Source organism: Prunus dulcis, chromosome 1, assembly GCF_902201215.1.
Source record: "Prunus dulcis chromosome 1, ALMONDv2, whole genome shotgun sequence".
Taxonomy (NCBI): domain Eukaryota; kingdom Viridiplantae; phylum Streptophyta; class Magnoliopsida; order Rosales; family Rosaceae; genus Prunus; species Prunus dulcis.
Window position 1 is genome coordinate 6,335,154 of NC_047650.1, and position 21,204 is coordinate 6,356,357.

Consider the following 21,204-nt stretch of genomic DNA (forward strand, 5'->3'; position numbering starts at 1 on the left):
ACTAAAATTGATAGTGGTACAAATTAAAAGCTCAAGAACCAGTTTTAGTGGAGTTCTTTAAATCATAAGACTGGCATATACAAGGTTTTCAAAAGCTAATGTAATATCGGCTATGTAGTCGTCCTATAGAGACGTTTGTTAATTTGTTGTTGGGTATGTGTATGAAATTTTTGTTGTAAAGAATGGTGCGTTGCAATGTGTGAGCAAGCATTTGTAAATAAACATGTAAACAAATCGAATTAGCTTCATGAATCTTAATCCATTTATAATCAGAATGTCAAATTTTATTTATCAATTCATATTCGGTATGCATCATATAATTTTGTGTTGGAAAAGCATCATATAATTCGAAGTGAGCTACTAGAAAATTTGTTAAATGCTTATGTGGCACATGTGGATATAGTTGTAGTGCTAACATGGACTACGTGCCACGTAAGCATTAGAAACGGATCGGATACGAATTTGCAGATTCAAGTTGGGTACCAATTTGAAACAAATCTCAAAATTCACATAGTTTTGTCTAGTGTTTTTTTTTTAATTGGCCAAAGTTAGAAATAGGGAGAGGTTTTCTCTCACACACTAACAAGATGCAGTGTTCGAACCTGAAATTATTTATCTGCAAATCAAGACCAATTTCCACTAGTCTGTTACCTTCAATAATCAAAACGGTGCGCACCTCTAGCTTCTATTGTTCTAATTTCTCCTAACCCGGTAGCCCCACCACCGACCTACAATTCATAATATATATTTTTTAATTTTACCCAAACAGAGAATTCTCCTTCTTATTTATTTATTTATTACCATTTGGGGCTAAAATATAGACCAAAGTCGTTAAAATGAAGCCGACCATCCGTTAGGCAGGCTTGAGCTAACTTGCAAAAACACTGCCCACCACTCGCTTCGCTCGTATCCCCGAACCTTTCACACACTCTCCACCTCCTTCCTTCCCTTCCGTTTCCGGACAATCGATCTCTCTGCGTTTTGCGGAACAACAATTTCACAATTTCAATTGATTTCTCATGGGTTGAAGGAGAAGACCAATTCACCGTTCGACTAATAACAAGCAACAACAATGGAGTGGGATAGCAATTCGGATCTGAGCGCCGAGGAAGAGGAGGACGAGGAAGGGAGCTTGATTTTCAACGACGACGACGAAGTTTCGGGCCCCGGCCCCGGCCCGCTTCCCTTCCCCGTCGAGAATATGCTCCGGACGGCGCCGTGCGGGTTCGTCGTCACCGATGCCCTCGACCCGGACCATCCCATCATCTACGTCAACACCGTCTTCGAAATGGTCACCGGGTACCGAGCGGAGGAGGTTCTCGGTCGCAATTGGTCAGTTTTCTCTTTTGGGTTTTTGATTTTAGGGTTTGAATTGGGGGTTTTGTGGTTGAATGTTTGGTTTTGATTGGGGGGTTGAATTGGGGTTGTTGGAAATGCTTGTTTTTGGCTGCTGAAAACCGTGGGGCGGTTATTTTTCGCTTAGTTAGAGGAGCTGCATGATGGGTTTTGTGGATTGAATAGTTNTTTCTCTGTCGTGGTTGTGGTTGGCATTTGGGAGCTCATGCGCTTGTGAGTTGTCTAGGGTTTTGTTTGGGCTCGTAAATTGAATGCAAAGAAGCAAATTGGAGTTGCGAGTAATTGGTTTATTAATTGATGTGGTCAGATAGGTAGTCATAACGGGGTTATGAGACTAGAGATACGGCATGTTGTTTCCTGTAGTCTCTCTCATGCTGTAGTTGTTAAAGAAAATGATAAATTTCAGGACATAATTATAACGAAATTTAATGCAAAGGGTTTTGTTCTAATCTTTGGGCGTTGCCTTGTTGGGCTTGTCATCCTGTTGCTCCTTTTCTATCATAGTTTTTGATATTAGTGTTGATTATAAAAGATAATTTGATAAAAGAAAGGAAATAATTGAAAATGGAATGGACAGGTAGTCCATCTAGGTACACCAATTAAAAAATACAGAGCAAAAGGAACAAAACAAGCCACATTCAATATAGAACTTCACCCCAGTCGATGAATCATATTAAAGGTAACATCTCTAGAGTGCTTAGACATCCACAAGGATGTCTAACATCTAATGCTACCCCAAATGAAAACGTAAATTTCTTCCCTATCTTCAAAAGTTCTGTTGTTCTTTTCCACCACACCGGCAGTGGTACCAAAATACTAGCCAGAAGGTTTTTGTTTTTTTTTATATATCATATCTTATTAAGTTTATTTTTATATGAGGCCTTCTCCACCTCTACTCTAGAGTAGTGTGGCGAATTTGCTAGCTGCTTCTATAATGCTTGAGAGCTATTAGCAAGTTCATTGACACAGATTGCATTCTTTTTGGTTTGATTTAGTTACACTCTATCATACTGTTGAAGTCAAAGCTTTTATCTTTCTTCAAATCTATTAGTGGTAGTAATTTTATTGACAAATTACATCTTAGGTGTGTTTTTTAGGTGCTTTATCTGTTAGTTGAACTTTTTTTTATATGTAAAGGCTTCATGTGTGTCATGGTTATTTGCCATATTAGTATCATGTATCTGTGGAATATCTCTGAACCTGTTTAATATGGCATGAATTTGTTTTTGTTTTTATACTTGTAATTTAGCACCTCCAAAGATTCTTTAGGTAAAGGTTTATTTGTGTATATTTCTTTCTAGGAAATGAATTGTGCATGCTATCATCTATTAACACCATAAAGATATGCAAACATTTTATTCTTTTTCTTTTTCTTCTGAAAATGGATTTTTCCCTTGGATATCTTGGGATTTAGATTGTGTTGGCATGCATAATCTCTACATTTGGTCAGCGATCGGAACATTTGGTTTAGGTTATTGGAAACCAGGGTATATTATTTTGGTTTTGGGTTGACTATCTTCTAGTTGCATACTTATGCAATTATTGGATATAACTTAAATGAGTACATTTCCATGTTTTTTTCTTAATAATATAGGATTGACTGCATATTGTGAAATGCTGTTGTCTTGGAATATGAGGAAGTTCTTTCTTCCATTATTCTTTCTTTTTGCTTATTTTGGATTAACTTCATTATTGTTTTTATCCATCTTTCTGATTTCTAATTGTTTAGGATTGTGTGGGGGTTTTGTTTATAGAAATTAAATGGTGTAGGGTTTATCTATATCACTAGTGCTAAGAATGGGTATATAACTAAATCTCTTTTTTTCCTTTCCTTTTTTTTCTTTTAAAAAGATGTGATAAATGTCCAAGTTGGTTTGGTGTTGGGTTCAGGTGTGCCTTGGTTACAGTTCTAGTCGAACTTTTAATTGTATCAAGATTCATATTCTAGATGGTATCTTACATGATCCTTCTAATTTTCTACCATTGTCGTAAATAGTTGCGTTACAACAAATGCTTATTGTTGAACAAGTTTTATTAAGATTTTGCATGGATTAAAAGTACATAAAGAAGAAAGAGAACGAGTCTCCTTAGTGTTTTAGATGCACCGTACTGTCTCTTAAAAACATCTATTATCATAGGCTTTTCCTACCTTATATGAAAATCTTCATAAGCGTTTAGCAACCATGAAGTAATTGGCCAGCTTAAAGTAGGATAAAGCTTATATATTCACCACTGAATTGCCATGTCATGATACTGCTTAAGCATAAAGATTGTGTTGGTAGAAAGGAGTATGTTGTTGGAGGTTACAGACATTGTTATACATATCCAACCTGATTCAAGTGAAGTGTCCCCTTGGGTTTTAACGAAGTAGTAGATAAACTAGAAGTGTTTTACAAAAAGTTTGTGCAACCAGGGGGCATGCTTGATCATGAAAAATGAGGTTCAAGTTTCCTTGACATGATTCGACTTCAGTCTAGAGTTAGACATAAAATTGAATACAAAATTGTGCACCAATCACTATCAGAATTAAATAGGTGTAGAAAAGATCTGTGTTAACGCTATCATGGAATATTAACAGAAACCATGTTAGATTTTCTGATGGGTTTTATTCATTTTACATGCACTTAAGAGTAGTGCAGTCTTCAATATTTTATACGGTGTTAGACACTGAAGGTCACCTGCTTATGCCGAGTTCCTTACTAGTCAACACTTATACTTGTGACCTGCATGATATTAAATTACGAAAAAAAAAAAAAACATGATTTAGATGCAACACCCTTGAATTCTTTCTTATACTTTACAAATAAATATTTGAATTTTCATTTGGAAATTCCTAAATGCGCCAGTTTGCGAGCCTCTTTGTGTTCGTGGCATAAATGAGTTATTAAGATCTTGAACAAGCGTCTGGAGTTTTAGAAGGAAAAGCTTGAGAAAAAAATCTAATCCAGTCCAAGAATGTTTGATCATCACATTTAGGCATAACTAAGCTATCAGGATGTTGATGAAGCAAGCCTAGTCAATTATCAAGCGTTTATAATATATCTATCTGAACTATTTTGTATTTAAATATCCTACAGTGATGAATTTTGCCTTTAACGGCTATGTTGTAGAGGAGAGGGTTTGATTCTTAATCATCATTTCGGGTTTGATTCTTAATCATCATTTCGGGTTGGGACATATTGGACTGAAAGAAGTATAAAAAGGCTGATGCAAAAGGGATCGTACTGTTTGGACCAACTGCAATGCGGTCTAATAACACAACTCTTCTAAATTAAGATTTCCATTTAAGAATTATCCATGCGAAAAATCAGAAGAGCTGAAATCTCGTAAATGGAAATCTGAAAATTAGTCGGTTTTGATCCTTCGACCACATCGTGAGGTGGCCTGAACAATGCAATCCCTTTTGGTTCTTATGGAAAGGGCTTAAGAAGGAGACTTGTAGATTTTTAAAGTCATGTGTTCATTGAAATATCAATTTTACATACTTCATGAAAATCAAACCCAAAATCTTGAGTTTGAGTTGTTCATTTTTTAAGTATGTTCACTCACTAATAGGCTTCTTGTTTAGCTATATGTAACATTTTGTTTGGGATAATGTTTCAAATAGTATTGCTAAATTCATATTTTTGCTTGTCTTTTCAAATATTTGTACCAGAGATTGTTTACATCATGCGTCTTGATCCTGATTGTTCATGTACTAGCATTTTTATTGGGTTGACATGTTTCAAATAGTATTGCTAAATTCATATTTTTGCTTTTGTCTTTTCAAATATTCGTACCAGAGGCGCTTTCACTGTTTTGGTTTTAAAAAGATTGTTTACATCATGCGTCTTGATCCTGATTGTTCATGTACTAGCATTTTTATTGGGTTGACCATCCACTGTTAAAGCAACACATCCTTCTTGACTCCTGTTGGAAGAGTACTACTCTTCGTTGGGTCATGTGAACAGAACCCCAACTATCTAATGGTTCTCTCGCACTTGATGCAATTAATAGAACATTCCTAATAGAATCGGAGCCTTTGAATTTGTGATTATGGTATTGATTTAGTACAGCCCGTAGGTGTTAGATAAAGCACTTAAACAATAGAACATAGAAGAATATAAGGGACCGAGGAGAAGAAATATAGATCGAAAAGACGAGACAAAGGGCAGAAACAGTAGAACAAAGAAGAATATCGGAGGTCAAGGAGAAGAAAATATAGATTGAAGGGACGAAATCAGAGAGTTCTAGGAAAGGTTTACTCAACATTCAAATCTGAATTTTAAAGAACTACATGGGAGTATTTATAGCAAACTAAAACCTAGACATAATAGGATAAAAATCCCTTGCTTAAACAGAAATCCTAACCCAAATAAAATAGGAAACTTAAAACTAGAAATCTGGAAAAGTAGAAATCCTACTAGAACTTTGAAAACTAGAGAATCTAGGAAACTAACAAATACATTAGGGAACTAATAAATTTAGGTCCTACGCGTCCTGCATCAGGTATCAATGACCTTGCCCCAGTCTTTGTCCTTAGCTTAGGATAATTAATCTTAATAGTCATCTGTCATGAAAAGAATAACACTGTCCTTGTGATTCTTAGAATTTGATCCATCATGGGCCTTAAGAATCAGATGCAGTGTGTGGTCCATGGGAGAAAATATTGTTGTTATTATTGTATCCGAAGTAGATTGACCTTGTGGGAAAACAAAAGATTGAAGTTTCACAATTTTTTAGTACTTGCGAGAGTTGTAATCTATGTTATTATTCATATATCTGATAAAATTGTTGCTTTCCGTTATATAGTATTGCAAAATCGAGATTAAATCAACAATGACAGTAATTGAGTCAAAACAACAATAGCAAAGCTGCAAAAGTGTAAAGGAGACTGCTGTAAAATAGCCTGATTTTTGGGGAGGTCAGTTTAAATTTTACTATATCTTTGACATTTGGTTCTATTGTGATTAAACTTGACCTTATTAAAGGCCTTGAAGCAGTAACTGAACTTTGAGTTTGTTGCTATCTGCTGCAAATAGTATAATTGTTTTATGTTTGGAGATATCACAAATAGTGCTTTTGTGTTCCTTTTAGTTTGCGGGCTCTCTTTTGTTGGATTTGGATGTTAGCTTAAAGAAATAATGCATCTCTCACTTCTCCCTTTCTCTGTTTTGTACTGATTTTGTGCCCTTTTCTACAGTCGATTTTTGCAATATAGAGGGCCATTCGCAAAAAGAAGGCATCCACTAGTGGACTCTGCAGTAGTTTCAGAAATTAAAAGATGTCTGGAGGAGGGTATTGAATTCCAAGGCGAGTTATTAAACTTTAGGAAAGATGGATCTCCTATGATGAATAGATTGCGGCTGACACCTATATATGGGGATGATGATATGATAACGCACGTCATTGGAATCCAGTTCTTCACAGAGGCAGATATTGATCTAGGTCCAGTTCCTGGTACTTCAATCAAGGAGTCTGCAAAATCTTCTGACAGGTTTCGTTCTTATCTTTCTGCTTTTCGTCCTGCTGTTCTCTTGGGGGAGCGAAACATATGTCGTGGGGTTTGTGGGATGTTGCAATTGAGTGACGAGGTTCTTGCTCTCAAGATTCTTTCAAAGTTGGCGCCTAGAGACATTGCATCTATTGGGTCAGTCTGTAGGAGACTGTATGACCTTTCAAAGAATGAAGACCTTTGGAGGATGGTCTGCCAAAATGCATGGGGTAGTGAGACAACTCGTGTTTTAGAGGCTGTGCCTGGTGCAAAGAGGCTAGGGTGGGGTAGGCTGGCACGGGAGCTGACCACTCTTGAAGCAGCAACATGGAGAAAGGTGACTGTTGGAGGTTCTGTTGAACCCTCTCGATGTAACTTTAGTGCTTGTGCAGTTGGCAATCGTGTTGTCCTTTTTGGTGGTGAAGGGGTCAATATGCAACCAATGAATGACACCTTTGTATTGGATCTAAATGCCAGTAACCCAGAGTGGCAGCATGTCCAAGTGAGCTCTCCTCCTCCTGGCCGTTGGGGTCATACACTTTCTTGTGTGAATGGGTCCCATTTGGTGGTATTTGGAGGCTGTGGAAGGCAGGGCTTGCTAAATGATGTTTTTGTACTGGATTTGGATGCAAAGCCTCCAACTTGGCGTGAAATATCTGGGTTGGCTCCTCCGCTCCCAAGATCATGGCACAGTTCCTGCACTCTTGATGGCACCAAGCTGATAGTTTCAGGTGGTTGTGCAGATTCTGGAGTACTCCTTAGTGATACTTTTTTGCTTGATCTCTCAATGGAGAAACCTATTTGGAGAGAGATACCAGTAGCATGGAAACCTCCTTCCAGATTGGGTCATACGCTGTCTGTATATGGTGGTAGGAAAATTTTGATGTTTGGGGGCCTGGCCAAAAGTGGACCACTTCGTTTTCGTTCTAGTGATGTGTTCACAATGGATCTGAGTGAGGACGAACCGTGTTGGAGGTGTGTTACAGGGAGTGGAATGCCCGGTGCTGGAAATCCAGGGGGTATGGCTCCTCCGCCTAGACTTGATCATGTAGCAGTGAGCCTCCCAGGTGGGAGAATCCTGATCTTTGGTGGTTCAGTTGCTGGTCTTCACTCTGCCTCACAACTTTATCTCTTGGATCCAACGGATGAAAAACCTACATGGAGGATATTAAATGTACCTGGGCGACCCCCAAGATTCGCTTGGGGACATAGTACTTGTGTTGTTGGAGGGACAAGGGCAATTGTCCTTGGTGGTCAAACTGGAGAAGAGTGGATGTTAAGTGAACTCCATGAGCTTTCGCTGGCAAACTCTGTAATCTGATTAAGAGTGTATATGGGAACACGCTGTAACCAAGGGTCACATAAGCCTTAAACTGCAAGATTTGAGATCATTCTGAGGATTCAGCCAGGCAGAGATTGCTGCTTCAGTCACTAATAGCTCTTGACAAATGTTACTTTAGTCGGGACTTGTTTTGGGTGTTATTCTACTGCACATTTCTTATATGGAATTGCCCTGGCTCGGATGAACTTTCAATTATTTTCAAGAGTGACTTGAACCATGTTTGTTTTTTGTGAGGTTTGTGTGAGACTGCCCTTCAGTACGGACAAATGATTAATTCTTCCTTGTCAGGTTAGTAGTATATAATGGACAGGTAGGTTTATATATGTAGGCTTAGTCTTATTATGCGTATGTGTTATTTTAATTAGGTTCTGTAATTTGAACCAAAGGAGAAAATGATGCATGTTTATAGTAATGTATTGCTAGTCCTCTTTATGTAATGAATCCTTTGTTCATCTATCCTTCATTCGTTTACAACGTGTCATCCAGCTTAAAAGATACACAAGCAAAGATTGTGAGGCAGATTTCTGAAGAAGCCAGCACCCCAACTCTGCAGAACATGGAGGTGCCATTTTGGGGTGCAGATCAAGTTACCAAGATGGTTTATTGAGATTTGACATTTTTCAGCCTTGAAGGAATGTGGCTTCTTTTGTTTGCTGCCCCGATCTTTGCTCTTTAGTTTCTCTTTGATGTTGTATACAGTTTCGTCTTTTGTACTCAGCCAGATGCATTTCTTTCTGTTTTGTAAATTCGACTGTGGCTGTGGTCCTGTTGTTCCCATTTGTATGCACTTGCTGAGTTGATGACATTAGGCCATTGCAATTGGTGGAATGATAATGACTGATTGGGATGGGTCTTGCCTCTGCTTTTGCTTTAAGTGGGTTAGGAGCGAACAAATTCTAGACCAAGGATAAAGATGATTTGATTTCTTTAGAATATCATTCATGTGTTCTTAGAAGCATTTTACTTTCTTTCTTTCCACATGCTTTTTCCCCTTGAACTTTTGTGTTTCACATTCTTCTGGATGCTACTTTTTATTTTAGGGTTTTTAGTAGTCAGTCCTTTGTAGTTGTAGGTTCTCATTTCAGTCTCGTGGCCTCGCCAACACTTTAGTAGGTTACTCTGGGTGTCTGGTAGTAGAGTGAAACTCAAGATTATGCCTCTGGTCCGTCTGTGTATGTTTGATGAAGTTACATGGTACGGAGAATGTTGGATGGTGTTGGAGCCTGGATTAGGGGAGCTGGCATATTAAAGTTACGAAGTTGTCAGTTACAAGTCGACCCCATAATCTACCCTCCAATTCAAGGCTAAAACTAACCTGTAATTGGCTGATTAGATTTCTTCATTCTCTCAATAGTGTGAAGGAAACTGAAATATTGAAACAGTGTGATAGCATTCATGTTTCACTATTCATAGACAAGTTGCTTTTTTTTGTTCTTTCATGGGAAACAGTGGAAACGGAGTTCTCCAGAAAAGTTTAGGTTGTCTCGGGAAATCCATTTATATGCAAGTTGGAATCCAAAAAATACGATAAACCTTCAAAGCCACCTTTGTGCCGCCATCTCTCATCACGTGATAAATGAGAGAGAGAGAGAGAGAGAGAGAGAGAGAGAGAGCTTGCTTGGATATCGAACCCATCCAACAGGATGTCGAGAAGATACAGCTTCATATTGGAAATTTGATAACTTAAAATACAATATGTAATGAATAGTTTTATTACTAATAGTCTTGAGATTTTTTGTGATAAAATTTCGCACTTGTTAGATTTTATAGGTGGTTAAGTTGAAGATAATATCGATTTTTGTAATAGAGGGTGCAATTCGGTCTAAATGACATTCTTTTTTCTTTGAGTTTAGCATCATCCCTTGCTTGCTTTCTCATATCCCCTTCTGTTGGTAGGAATACCATGAAAAAGAATGTATGGTAAATATAACATTAGCTAACAAAAGAATTTATGGTAAATGTAATATTACCATCTGTCGAAACTCTCTTATACATGGCCGTCTGGCTGCCCCAAATCCACGCCACTTCGACTCTCAGATGACTTTTATCAAATAATTTGCCCGCATAGCATATTTTGCTCAAAAGAACATCAATAGAACTTCATGAATAATAAAAAAAGAAGGATAAATAGGGTTACAATAACCTTTACTCACCCTCAAATAGATCTGGCAGTGGTCCAAACTCCCTTACTTTTACTCTCAGACAATTTGACTGACTTAAGTAAAAGGATATATTTGACCAGTAACAAACTATTTGAGCCTCAAGATGCAAATTTACTATTTATATTTGTTTTTGAAGTTATTTATATTAACACTACATAAGATTTGTGTTGTTTTTATAAAATATCCCCCTGAAGTTTCAAAATGTTTTTTACAAAACCTCTTTGTTTCATTTTCGGCTGAAAAAATTGATGATTTAATTAAAATACTTCTTCAAATGACAAAATTAACCTCAACAATTAGTCCTCGAGTGTATGTACAAGCTAATGTCTGAAGTCTACATTATCATTTGGATAATTTTCTTTTAATGATGTGAGTAATTTTTAGGTAAAAAGTTTATAAAAGGGGTTTTGTAAAAGTAATGTGAAAACTCAAGGGATGTTAGGGTAATTTTGAAAACCTCAAACGATTTTGTAGAAGTGATGTGAAACTCATGAAGAAAGTGCAAAATATCATACTGCCACTGCCAGATCGGTACAGGGTTACTACACTCCCAAAATATTTATTAAAAAGAAAAGAAGAAAATATTCCGTAAATACTAAATAAATACTCAGAAAGACAAAGATCTGACCAGTTGGGTTTGGCGTGCAGTCCACAGTAAGCTTCTTTTTCTTCTTCTATCTACCAACTCACACCAATCACTCACTCTCTTAACTCTAAACCACTCCACTTCCCTTCACACTCAAAACCCACAACAAGATCTCTCACCACTTTCCCTCACTTTCTCTTACTTTCTCTCTCCTTTTCCTCCAAACCAAACAGACCCCGATTGATGGCTATCAACAGAGATTCCACTCCCCCACCAATGATCGGCAAGATTGGCCCTTACACTGTGTTCATGACTCCACCCTCCACACCAAAACCACCTGAACCGGTCTTTGATTCCCCCAAGAAGGTGGCCCCACCTCCGGTTCAGCCGCCGCCTCAGCAATTGGTGCAGCCTATGGCTGTTTCAGATTCTGCCGCCAATGGCTCTGTCTTGGGGGTTTTTAAGAATGCCGTGAACAAAGTTCAGAAGGGTAATGCATGCTTTTGTTACTTGTTTTTCTAGTCTTTTTTGTGACTTGTTTTTTTGGTTTTTTGCTGTGCTCTGTTTGGTGGTTGGGAAAGTAGAGGAAAAGGAAGGGAAATTGGGGATTGTTCGGCTCGAATGAATGAAATGAAAGAAAACCCAAGATGGGATTTTACTGTAAAGATTTTAGTAAATGGTGAGAAGAATGGTCTTTGTTAGGAAAACTAATTTATTTTATTTTATTTAAAATTCTGTGTTGATTTATTTATATCTTTCATGCTTGAAAGTAAGCAGAGCTCATTGGTATTTTATAACCTATGTCTGATAAGTAAACGGATAATAGATTATGCAGTGTTGTGGTTTCTGTGCTATTTCTTATCTTTTGGTTTGCAGAAACAGAAAAGCAAATATTCAGCAAGCTGAATTTTCGTTTTGTAGTGTCACCAACCCTGCATCATGTATAATTTTTGGTGGATATTTTCTTCTCTACAGCTGATGGCGGTGTGTTTTTGGTTATTTTGCAGCACATTCAAGTTTGGATGACCATTTGGCACGTTGGTTTGGGTTGAATCAGTCAAAATATCAGTGGGCACTAGATGATTATTATGAGAGCAAGGGATTGGTAAGCATTTGATTGCTTGCATTCCTACGACTTATTTGCTTTCTGTTGCGATTTTATGCGGTAATGTTTAACAACTTAAGTTGAATTTGTTGTCAAATTGAGCACTGTATAGATTGAAGTGTGCAGAGTTTCATTTATTGTATTATTTCATTGTCCTTTCTTTTATTATGCACCCTCGTACAATCAATACTTATGTATTAAGTTCTTATCTTATGAAGTCTTCTTTTGCACAATGCTATGAATATTAGGGTTTTCAGATTATCTGGCCAAAAAAGGTTATTGTTTTGCTCCTTGCTGTTTTTATTTATAAAAACTATTTTATAACAGGTTCTGAACGCAAAGATGGCCAATATGTAGGTCCCTTAAAGCTTTACAGTATGTCAGTATCATATGTTAAATTAATCTTGTCATCTGTAAAAAGGTCATTCTGGGGATGTTATAGTAGTATTAACATTTTGCAACTTCAAACTCTTATTGAGACTTGGTGGTCAAACTTCAGCAATAATCGATATAATATGATTCGCATCATGGTACAAGGGTAAAGGAATACTGGCGATAAGAAAGAAAGCGCATAATTACACTACAAACACTTGTTCCTCTTCCCATGTTAAACAGAATGACCAGAGTATTCAATTTTAATTTAACCAGTTTAAGTATTAATTTGCTACTCAGTCGTAAGATATTTTGCAAGAACATCGTCCTTTTTTTTTTTTTTTTTTTTGGTAAAATGTAAGCCTTGATTATCTACAAAGAACATATCTGATATGTAATAAAAGTATTGAAGTTGCTTAGAATGTGCCCAATGAGTGCTAAACTTGTGTTGAATAAGTTCAGTCTTATGACTTCTGGTCTTCAAGGTTTCTACTTGTGTTTTAGAGCATCTTGACTTTCTGATTCTGCAGTTGTGACCTTGTTAGAGAAGCACCTGTGTTTTATGAGTTGTAGGCGGGTCCCTTCTCCGTTTCTAATTAATATATGTCTGTATACATGGACCTCTTGCATTTTCTAAAACTAGATCCACAACGCTTCTAGAGTTATCTTAGTTGTTATTATCACCCCAAGTTTCTTAATTACAAAATCCATCAGCGGTTTACTGCACAATAACCCCCACTTTTAGTTTTCACATACTTAGCTCCCCTTAACTATTGATTTTTACTCCCCACTTTGTATTTTTTTCCCGTCCTTTTCCACTGCCTTCCTCTGATGTGAGAACCATAACAGATGTTCTCTCCGTGATTGAAATCCCTACCTCACTAATACCCCCTGTACTTATTTGGGGCAGGTTGTCAATGCGAGTACTGAAATAGAAGGTAGGTCCTTCCAGTCGTTGTATTCATTCTTCTAACCCTAAGGGCTGTTAGTGTAACTTGCTCTCCAGCATTAAGAGGCACTTCATCTGAAAATACGAGTCAGATTGAAATAGATTGAAATAACTGTTTTAATTTAACAATTGCCTATATTCGAGGATACTGTGCATATGCTTTTTCATTTTGGGATAGTATTTTGCCAACTTGAATTCATGATAACATTTAGCTTATCCTTTTTTTGTTATTTATAACCAATGACTTGATCCTTGTACTTGATTGCAGGAGAAGGGCGAGAAACCAAAAGAGATATCTAGCAAAATGCAGAGTGTGTAACGTGCTAACTGGACAGGTAAAGGTAACATGATGTTTAAATTCCATGTTTTTTTAGCTTTTCAACTGTGAAAGTATATGTTGGCTTGCAGAATTAATTGCAAGGGAGAGCTCGTGCAGACATCTTTTGAGTATAGTACATCTAAATAGTTATGTATGGAGTAGAAGTGCATCTGGGTACACACAGAGTCCAACCAAGTTTCGGGGTTCTGGTTATGCAATTCTCTGCCTTCTGCAACAGCTGAGTTTGGTTATCTAACAGTTTGTAAGTCATGTATCTCATTTAAATATATAGTTTTCAGCCAAACTTGTGTTCTTGTACTCCTTTAAGCTGCCAGCTTATTTATTTTTATTTGTGGGTAATGTACCATCGGCTTGTTGGTGTATTTGTATTATTCGTGAAGGCTATAATTTGCAGCTTATGATTGTGGAATTAATTTTTTGGGTATGTTTTCTTCTTGTTCCTCAACTCTGCTGAATTACAGCTTTCCTCAACTCAAAATCATGACTATGATATCAGTTTCTAATCGTTTAAGAAGGCAGGTTTTTTGTTTTTGGTTTCCCCGATTCTTGGAACCCAATAAATCAGTAGTGTTCTGTGTATGAGACAAGATCGGGTAATGTACTAACAACGTAAGCTGCCTAGAGACGGATCAGATAACTTGGTGGATGATTATCATGGCTCTGAAACTAAAACGGCAGTGTTCTTGTCAAATTTAGACTAAAAAGGGCAGTTTCTCAAGTGCAGTGCTTCTTGTTTTTCTGGTATGGAGAAATCCTATATGGCCTATGGTCCATGCGACATGATATAGCCAGTGTGAGAACGGGTGTAGACAAGTTTTCTCCTTTATGACATCGTCGCTATCTTTATCAAAAAAAGGGCATGCTCGCTCTCTCTTTTTTTGAATATAAGTGATAGTTTAAACTATAACGAGAAGGAGGGTTTTCACACACAGTACTAAGTTCTCTTTCTGAATATAAGTGATGGTACTAAGGTATCATATGCTCTGTTTTTCTTCTAGTCTTTTATTACTAGAAAATTACAATGACAGAGAATTAAACTTTTTCTCTAGTTCTAACATTAATTGGGTTCTAAAATATTCTCAGTCTCTCTCCATTTATGAAAATTGAGTAGAAAGTTGGTAATAGGGTTGGATTTTAAATCACTCTCTACGATGACATTAATGTATTATTAGATTCTAGCAAGGGACCAAGGGGAGGGCTTTTTGGTGGGTGGGTGTGGGGTGGGGTTTGGGTTGTGTGAGGACCCAGCAACTTGGGCTGGCATGAAGGGAAGGCTTGCCTGAGCGCTGGCCCAAGTTTTAAAGTGCCGTCAACGGCTCTCTTTCACGTGTCGCACTTTGGCCTCTTTGATCAGATTTTTTCCTCCAATCCAACGGTAGCCAATTTTGTGCAATAAAAAATGAAAAAAAAATACCAAAAAAATATTGAATTTTTTTTCTATAAATACCAACCAATACTCGATATGAATTTTGAAATTTATTTGAAATTTGAAACTGAAATTCTTATCCAATATGAATAGTATTGACGCGTAGGAACCCAAAAATCTTATTCGAAAATATTATACAAATTAATTTTTTAAGTAAAAAAAGTTGTAAAAAAAAAGAATAGTATTTGCCATGGCAAAGGGCAACTGCTGGAAACATGGGGCAACCACTATTCACGTGAATAGTAGCTCCCCCCGGTGCCATGACAAGGGGCAAATTGGAAGTGCTCTAATGTACTAGTTTAAAACTCAAAATTCCATGACAATTAATTTTTACTTTCATTGTTGAGAGAGAGAGAGAGAGAGAGAGAGAGAGAGAGAGAGAAGAACTGGGATTTTTACTAATTAATATTATATAAAAGATAATTATGTTTAAATTAATTAATAAAACAAAGGAAAATAATCCTAAACCGAAAAAGTTGGGATCCATTTGGATGATGCCGGCTGCTTGGCCCGCAAGTTCTTTTCTCTTCTACTTCTATTTGGAAAAAGGAAAGCCTTTATAAACAATCCACTCCACTCCACTCCACACCCACACAACCAACACATCCCCAACCAAATTAGAAACAAATGGCTCTCATTCGACAACGCCGCCAGCTTAATCTCCGCCTCCCCTTGCCCGAACCCTCCGAGTGACAGGACCCGCCCCAGAATTTTCAGGAAACCGAAGCGGACCCCGTCTTTGTTCTGACATCTACCCGATGCCGGGCCCACTTACGAAGAAACCGAGACTTTCTACCAAAAATTTGGCAGCGTCTCCCCTGTAATTTAAGCAAAACCCAACAAAAATTTTCAACCTGCAACATACATAAATTAAAAATCCCAACCAGCAGCATGCTTTCATAATTCAACAAGTCAAACTAAATGGTCTCCGGCCTCACAAGTAAAATTTATCATGGGCGATAACAGAGCATCTACTGAATTTAGATTACAAGAACAATTGAGTAGAAGAAATTACTCAAATCCTAACTAGGAAGGTTCACAGTTCGAGCCTCGTACACCACTTGCACGCTTCCTGGAGCGACTACTGGCTGGGGGGCTCAAAACAGAAAACATGTGAGTGGACAAAAACCAGATTTGCAGTTAAAACAATATAGTAACCCCACCGTGTAAAAATAATGCTCAAGTCATGCAGGTTCACAATTCAATATTTAATTACTCAAAACATGATTCATTTAAAACTTTTCAAAATACAAATCATCTCCTTCATAAACCCCATTCTCTCAAATTTACAACTCCTGCCAAACCACTGAAAAACTCTAATTCTTCACTCACTCAACTATACATATACATATAAATTTACATATATATATATATATATATATATATATAAATATAACTATAAATAGCTATACAATATACTCATCACACTACCTAGGTACCGGGGAAACAATCCAACTGGGGGATCGTTTGACTAGTCCGCAGGATTTCCAGGTGCTATCCTGCGTCTAGGGATGAGCGGTCCAACCGGGGGACGAAACTCCAAAGCTCCCACACCAGAACATCCAACGCCATGTGTAGCTCCCAAACTATGTCCTACGCGTGCAGACTGGATCATCACACACCGGAACATCCAACGCCATGGGTGATGACCCTAAACACTATACAGAGTCTTTCCATACGCCGGAACATCCAACGCCGCATATGGAAAGTGTCTCACAATCCGGAACATCCAACGCCGCGTGTGGAAAGTCTAATAACTGGAGAAGGTACTTACATAGTGTAATCATACAACTTCTCTCAACAACCCCTCATAATCAAGTTCTTCCACAATGCACTACAACAACCCAAGTATCTCGCCTATAGAGAATATATATATATATATATACTTCCCTAAAATCCTTATAAAACACATTCACGATCCCCAAAATGCCAAACTTACAATATATTGCCAAGCGCTATACAAACATCATATTCAACTCAAGAATATAATATATTCAATAAGCCATTAAAACATTATGCAAAAATCTTTCATCAATAAAACCATGCATATGATAGAAAACAAAGTCCACTCACAAATATTCCCATGCTGTTTGACCACGTGAGGGTCCTGCCTGCTGAGTACGTGCTGTCGAAACACCTATTTCGAGATACGAATCTTTAATTAATATAAAATTACGTCGAAGCAAAAATCACAAATTAAATACTTTAATTTTCCAAATTCCTAGTACGTGCACGTTGAAAAATCCTAAGGTCCGATTACAGGTTTAGGAATCGTTCATAATTTTACGGTTATCGCTAACCCGCAAACTTTGCATTATTGAATCGGAACATCCGGGGCTCCGATTCATAATCCGTGAAGTCCCATACGGTCCTAGGAATACCTAGAACAACATATTTTAATTCAGAAAAGATCTAACGGTTGGAACCTATCGAACCCGAATAACGCACAATATGCGAAAATTCGTTCCATAGTCAAACGATGTCCGAATTGAGATCCGCGAATTCTTATGCACTCGTGACAACCTAAGGATCTCATCGGGTTAAATTGCATCTTCACTAGCCTCACCCACGCGCCGCCGTACGCGCCGGTAACGCGTGGGTGTGTAGAGTAATTCCTGTGACGGAAAAACTCCACACCCGAGCTCACCCTTCCTATCCTAGCTTCTACTCAAGGTCAGGATCACTTCATTCAACTACGGGAAGGTCCAATTCGGGCGGCAACTGGCCGAAATTTCACTTTGAAATTCGGCCAAAATCGAGGTTTTCTAATCGGTTTTCTAAACTCAAAATCGATCCAATCGTACCCCAGAAATAGCTAGAGCATGTAAAAAGAGGAAGAACCCTCACCTGTTTCACCGGGTTTGGGAGGCGGAGACGGCGGCGAGACTATGGGAAAGCTCCAGTTCGAACCAGTTGAGCTCGTGGCCGGAGTTCGTGGTTTCCGACGGAGAAAACTAGCAGGTCTTGACTGGGACTTCGAGGCGAAGCTAAAGGGATTGGTCTCGTGTCCTACCATGGCCGGAGCTGAGAGAGCCGGAGAGAGAGGTTCAGTGTCGGGGAGAGAGAGAGACTGAGGGGAGAGAGAGAGAGTGCTGAGCGCGCGCGAGGAGAGAGAGGGTTGAGATGAAAAAAATCTGATTTTTACCAAACTGTTTGAAATATTTACAGTTTTGCCACTGATAATGTTTTGATCGCCAAATGTTCGTTACAACTCCGTTTCAAGCCTACCACGTGTCTACGAATTCGTCTCAGTACCACCTACCCATAAATACCATTCGTGGTCCCAAAATCCTTCCGGATAAGAAAATGACCAATTTACCCCTATCCCAAGGGTAAATTCGTATTCATTTTAAATCAATTAAAATAGACACTTAATTTGGAGTCAGGGTGTTACACCGAGTGCCGCCCATGTTTCTCCGTTCCCCTCCTTCCTACCACCGCCGACACAAACAAATCTTCCTTTGGTGCTATCTCCGCCAACGATCTCGAGAAACTCCAAGTCCTCGACCACAGTAACAGCGGCACCGTCTATAAGGTAAATTACAAGCGGACTTCCACCACCTATGCTCTCAAACTCGTCCATAGTGACTCCAACAACTCCACAGTCTGCCATCAGCTCTTCCGCGAGATGGAGATCCTCCGCCACACCGACTTTCCCTATGTCGTCCGCTGCCACACTATCTTTAAGAAGTCGTCGGGAGATATCGGGATCCTCATAGAGTACATGGACTCCGGCATCCTCGAGACCTTGCTTAAAGCCCAAGGCACCTTCTCTGAGCCCAATCTTGCCCACGTCGCCCGCCAAGTTCTTAAAGGCCTCAACTACCTCTACACCAACAAGATCATTCACCGCAACATCAAACCCGCAAATGTTTTGGTGAACAGCAACATGGAAGTGAAAATCGCCAATTTTAGCGTGAGCAAGATCCTATGCATGACCTCGGACCCCTGCAATTCCTACGTGGGTACTTGTGCTTACATGAGCCCGGAAAGATTTGACCTGGATACTTATGGCGGCAATTACAGTGGCTACGCCGGTGACATATGGAGCCTAGGGCTAACCCTGATGGAGCTTTACATGGGTCACTTTCCGTTGTTGCCTCCGGGTCAGAAACCCAACTGGGCCACGCTTATGTACGCCATATGTTTCGGAGAGCCTCCGAGCTTGCCCGAGGGGGTGTCGGAGGAGTTTCGGAGTTTCATGAAGTGTTGCTTGTAGATGGAGTCCGAAAAGCGGTGGACCGTCACTTAGCTTTTGACCCACCCGTTCGTCTCTAAAGATCCCAGTATATCTGTTTCCTGATGGGTTGCTGGATTTGTACACGAGTTACCGTTTGTAGGGTTCTGAGTTTTGTGTATATACTGGGCCAGATTCGGATTCAGATTCTTTCTTTATGAAATTACTTAATTTTCTTTCAATCTTTTCAAGTTGATGATGTGCATCCTACTATCCTTACTTAAACTTGATTAAGAGAATGCAAATCAAATTTCCTCTGCTTCTTTCAATTAATTCTGGCTAAAACATCATCAAGTTAATTAACTGACTTTTCAAGTAACTAGAAAGGTCACTTTAGTTTTGCAATAGGGATGTTGAAAGGAACCGCCCCAAATTTTCCAAAACCCGAGGCGAATCCTGTGAAAATTCCTGACATCACCTGATGTCGGGCCCACTTCTAAAGCTATACCTTTTTTTTTTCCAAATTGGAATAAGGGTACGAGACTTTCTGCCGAAATTTCGACAGAGTCTCCCCTGTAAATTGAACAATCCCCAAAATTACAACCTGCATAAAAACACATTTAATATCCACAACTGGCAGCATGCATAATATAATTTCATGCAATTCACATAAACGGCCTTCGGCCTTTCAATAATTCTCAACAAACTACCAAACACACTAACAAATCAATTCATGCCTTAAACAAGGCAAACGATAAATTCAAATATGAATTATGACTACTAAATTTCAACATGCATCATTTAACCTTTCCAATTTCAACATGTGAGGTTTTAGCCTCCTAACACAATCACATTTTCACCTAAATTTCAGGACCAACAACAAGGTCCGAACCAATCTCCATATAACAATATGACTAACATTTAGTCTGCGGCTGCACCTAATAACCTTAGGCTGTCTACGTACCCCCCTTGAGGGACCAAGCCACACATAGTTCTTCCTTAAAACTCAATTCCACACATAGGCAATACCTTATTTCATTTCTCTGTATTTCACATAATCTCCCCATACGCCGGTACTACCAACGTCACGTATGGGGCCTGTCAACACGCTGGATAACCTACGCCACGTGCGACCATACCATACTATCACAATATCTCCCCATACGCTGGTACAACCAACACCATGTATAGGGCATGTCTCAACGCTAGATAACCTACGCCACGCGAGACCTGAACATCATATCACAATGTCTCCCCATACGCCGGAACAACCAACGCCACGTATGGGGTCTGTTGACACTCCGGATAACCTATGCCACGTGCGACCTCAACATCATATCATAATATCTCCCCATACGCCGGTACAATTAACGCCACGTATGGAGCCTGTCTCAACGCCGGATAACCTACGCCACTCGAGACCTCAACACCACATCACAATATCTCCCCATGCGCCGGTACAACCAACGCCACGTATGGGGTCTGTCGACACGCCGGATAACCTACGCCACGTGCGACCTCAACATAATATCACAATATCTCCCCATACGCCGATACAACTAACGCCACGTATGGGGCCTGTCCGCACGCCGGATAACCTACGTCACGTGGGAGAGGTACCTAAGGTAGTGCGTATAGCACTTCAAACTGACATACTAGACTCTTTTGTACCCTTATACAAACATATATAAATATATAATTTACTTCTAATATTGTGTAAACCTCAACAATAGTCTAGCACCCAATAATCTCCCTGGGAATGTGAGATTACTCCGGGAGACTTACGGTCAACCAAGGGTCAAACTACCCTAATCCTGGTCAAACGGGCCCACGGGGACCACGACCTCCAAATTTCGATCCGAAAGTTCCTATGGGTTCTACAAGATATAGGACACTCGTCCTGCACGTTTGGTCTA

General features: G+C 38.9%; 3 protein-coding genes across 6 annotated transcripts; all 3 read left to right on the forward strand.

Annotated features, from left to right (window-relative positions):
• The first annotated feature begins 766 nt into the window (after positions 1-766).
• On the forward strand, positions 767-9,109 carry LOC117627063 (adagio protein 1). Of its 2 annotated transcripts, XR_004585715.1 has the most exons (3): positions 767-1,332; positions 6,539-8,459; positions 8,658-9,109. XR_004585715.1 is itself a non-coding variant. In XM_034358960.1 (2 exons), the coding sequence occupies exons 1-2, from the start codon at positions 1,073-1,075 to the stop codon at positions 8,148-8,150; spliced, it is 1,872 nt and encodes a 623-aa protein (XP_034214851.1). In that variant the 5' UTR covers positions 767-1,072; the 3' UTR covers positions 8,151-9,106. The 2 variants fall into 2 exon arrangements, 1 of the variants encoding a protein (XP_034214851.1); XM_034358960.1 differs by having other exon boundaries at positions 6,539-9,106.
• A 1,846-nt stretch (positions 9,110-10,955) lies between these two features.
• Positions 10,956-14,163, forward strand: LOC117612552. Of its 2 annotated transcripts, none has more exons than XR_004583447.1 (4): positions 10,956-11,409; positions 11,927-12,084; positions 13,614-13,680; positions 13,754-14,163. XR_004583447.1 is itself a non-coding variant. In XM_034341240.1 (4 exons), the coding sequence occupies exons 1-3, from the start codon at positions 11,163-11,165 to the stop codon at positions 13,662-13,664; spliced, it is 396 nt and encodes a 131-aa protein (XP_034197131.1). In that variant the 5' UTR covers positions 10,956-11,162; the 3' UTR covers positions 13,665-13,680; positions 13,754-14,163. The 2 variants fall into 2 exon arrangements, 1 of the variants encoding a protein (XP_034197131.1); XM_034341240.1 differs by having other exon boundaries at positions 11,927-12,024.
• A 1,575-nt stretch (positions 14,164-15,738) lies between these two features.
• On the forward strand, positions 15,739-19,330 carry LOC117612536 (mitogen-activated protein kinase kinase 9-like). Of its 2 annotated transcripts, none has more exons than XM_034341231.1 (3): positions 15,739-15,800; position 15,922; positions 18,512-19,330. In XM_034341231.1, exons 1-3 carry the CDS (start codon positions 15,739-15,741, stop codon positions 19,328-19,330), a joined length of 882 nt encoding a protein of 293 aa, XP_034197122.1. The 2 variants fall into 2 exon arrangements, with proteins under 2 accessions (XP_034197122.1, XP_034197114.1); XM_034341223.1 differs by lacking the exon at position 15,922 and adding an exon at position 16,778.
• Positions 19,331-21,204: the final 1,874 nt, after the last annotated feature.

What these genes read in the sequence shown, in the direction of transcription:
- LOC117627063 (XM_034358960.1), top strand. Translation starts at nt 1,073, where the DNA reads ATGGAGTGGGATAGCAATTCGGATCTGAGCGCCGAGGAAGAGGAGGAC. An exon ending in GAGGTTCTCGGTCGCAATTG is followed by an intron (nt 1,333 to 6,538) that starts GTCAGTTTTCTC and finishes CCTTTTCTACAG; the next exon opens with TCGATTTTTGCAATATAGAG.
- LOC117612552 (XM_034341240.1), top strand. Translation starts at nt 11,163, where the DNA reads ATGGCTATCAACAGAGATTCCACTCCCCCACCAATGATCGGCAAGATT. An exon ending in CGTGAACAAAGTTCAGAAGG is followed by an intron (nt 11,410 to 11,926) that starts GTAATGCATGCT and finishes GTTATTTTGCAG; the next exon opens with CACATTCAAGTTTGGATGAC. An exon ending in ATTATGAGAGCAAGGGATTG is followed by an intron (nt 12,025 to 13,613) that starts GTAAGCATTTGA and finishes ACTTGATTGCAG; the next exon opens with GAGAAGGGCGAGAAACCAAA.
- LOC117612536 (XM_034341231.1), top strand. Translation starts at nt 15,739, where the DNA reads ATGGCTCTCATTCGACAACGCCGCCAGCTTAATCTCCGCCTCCCCTTG.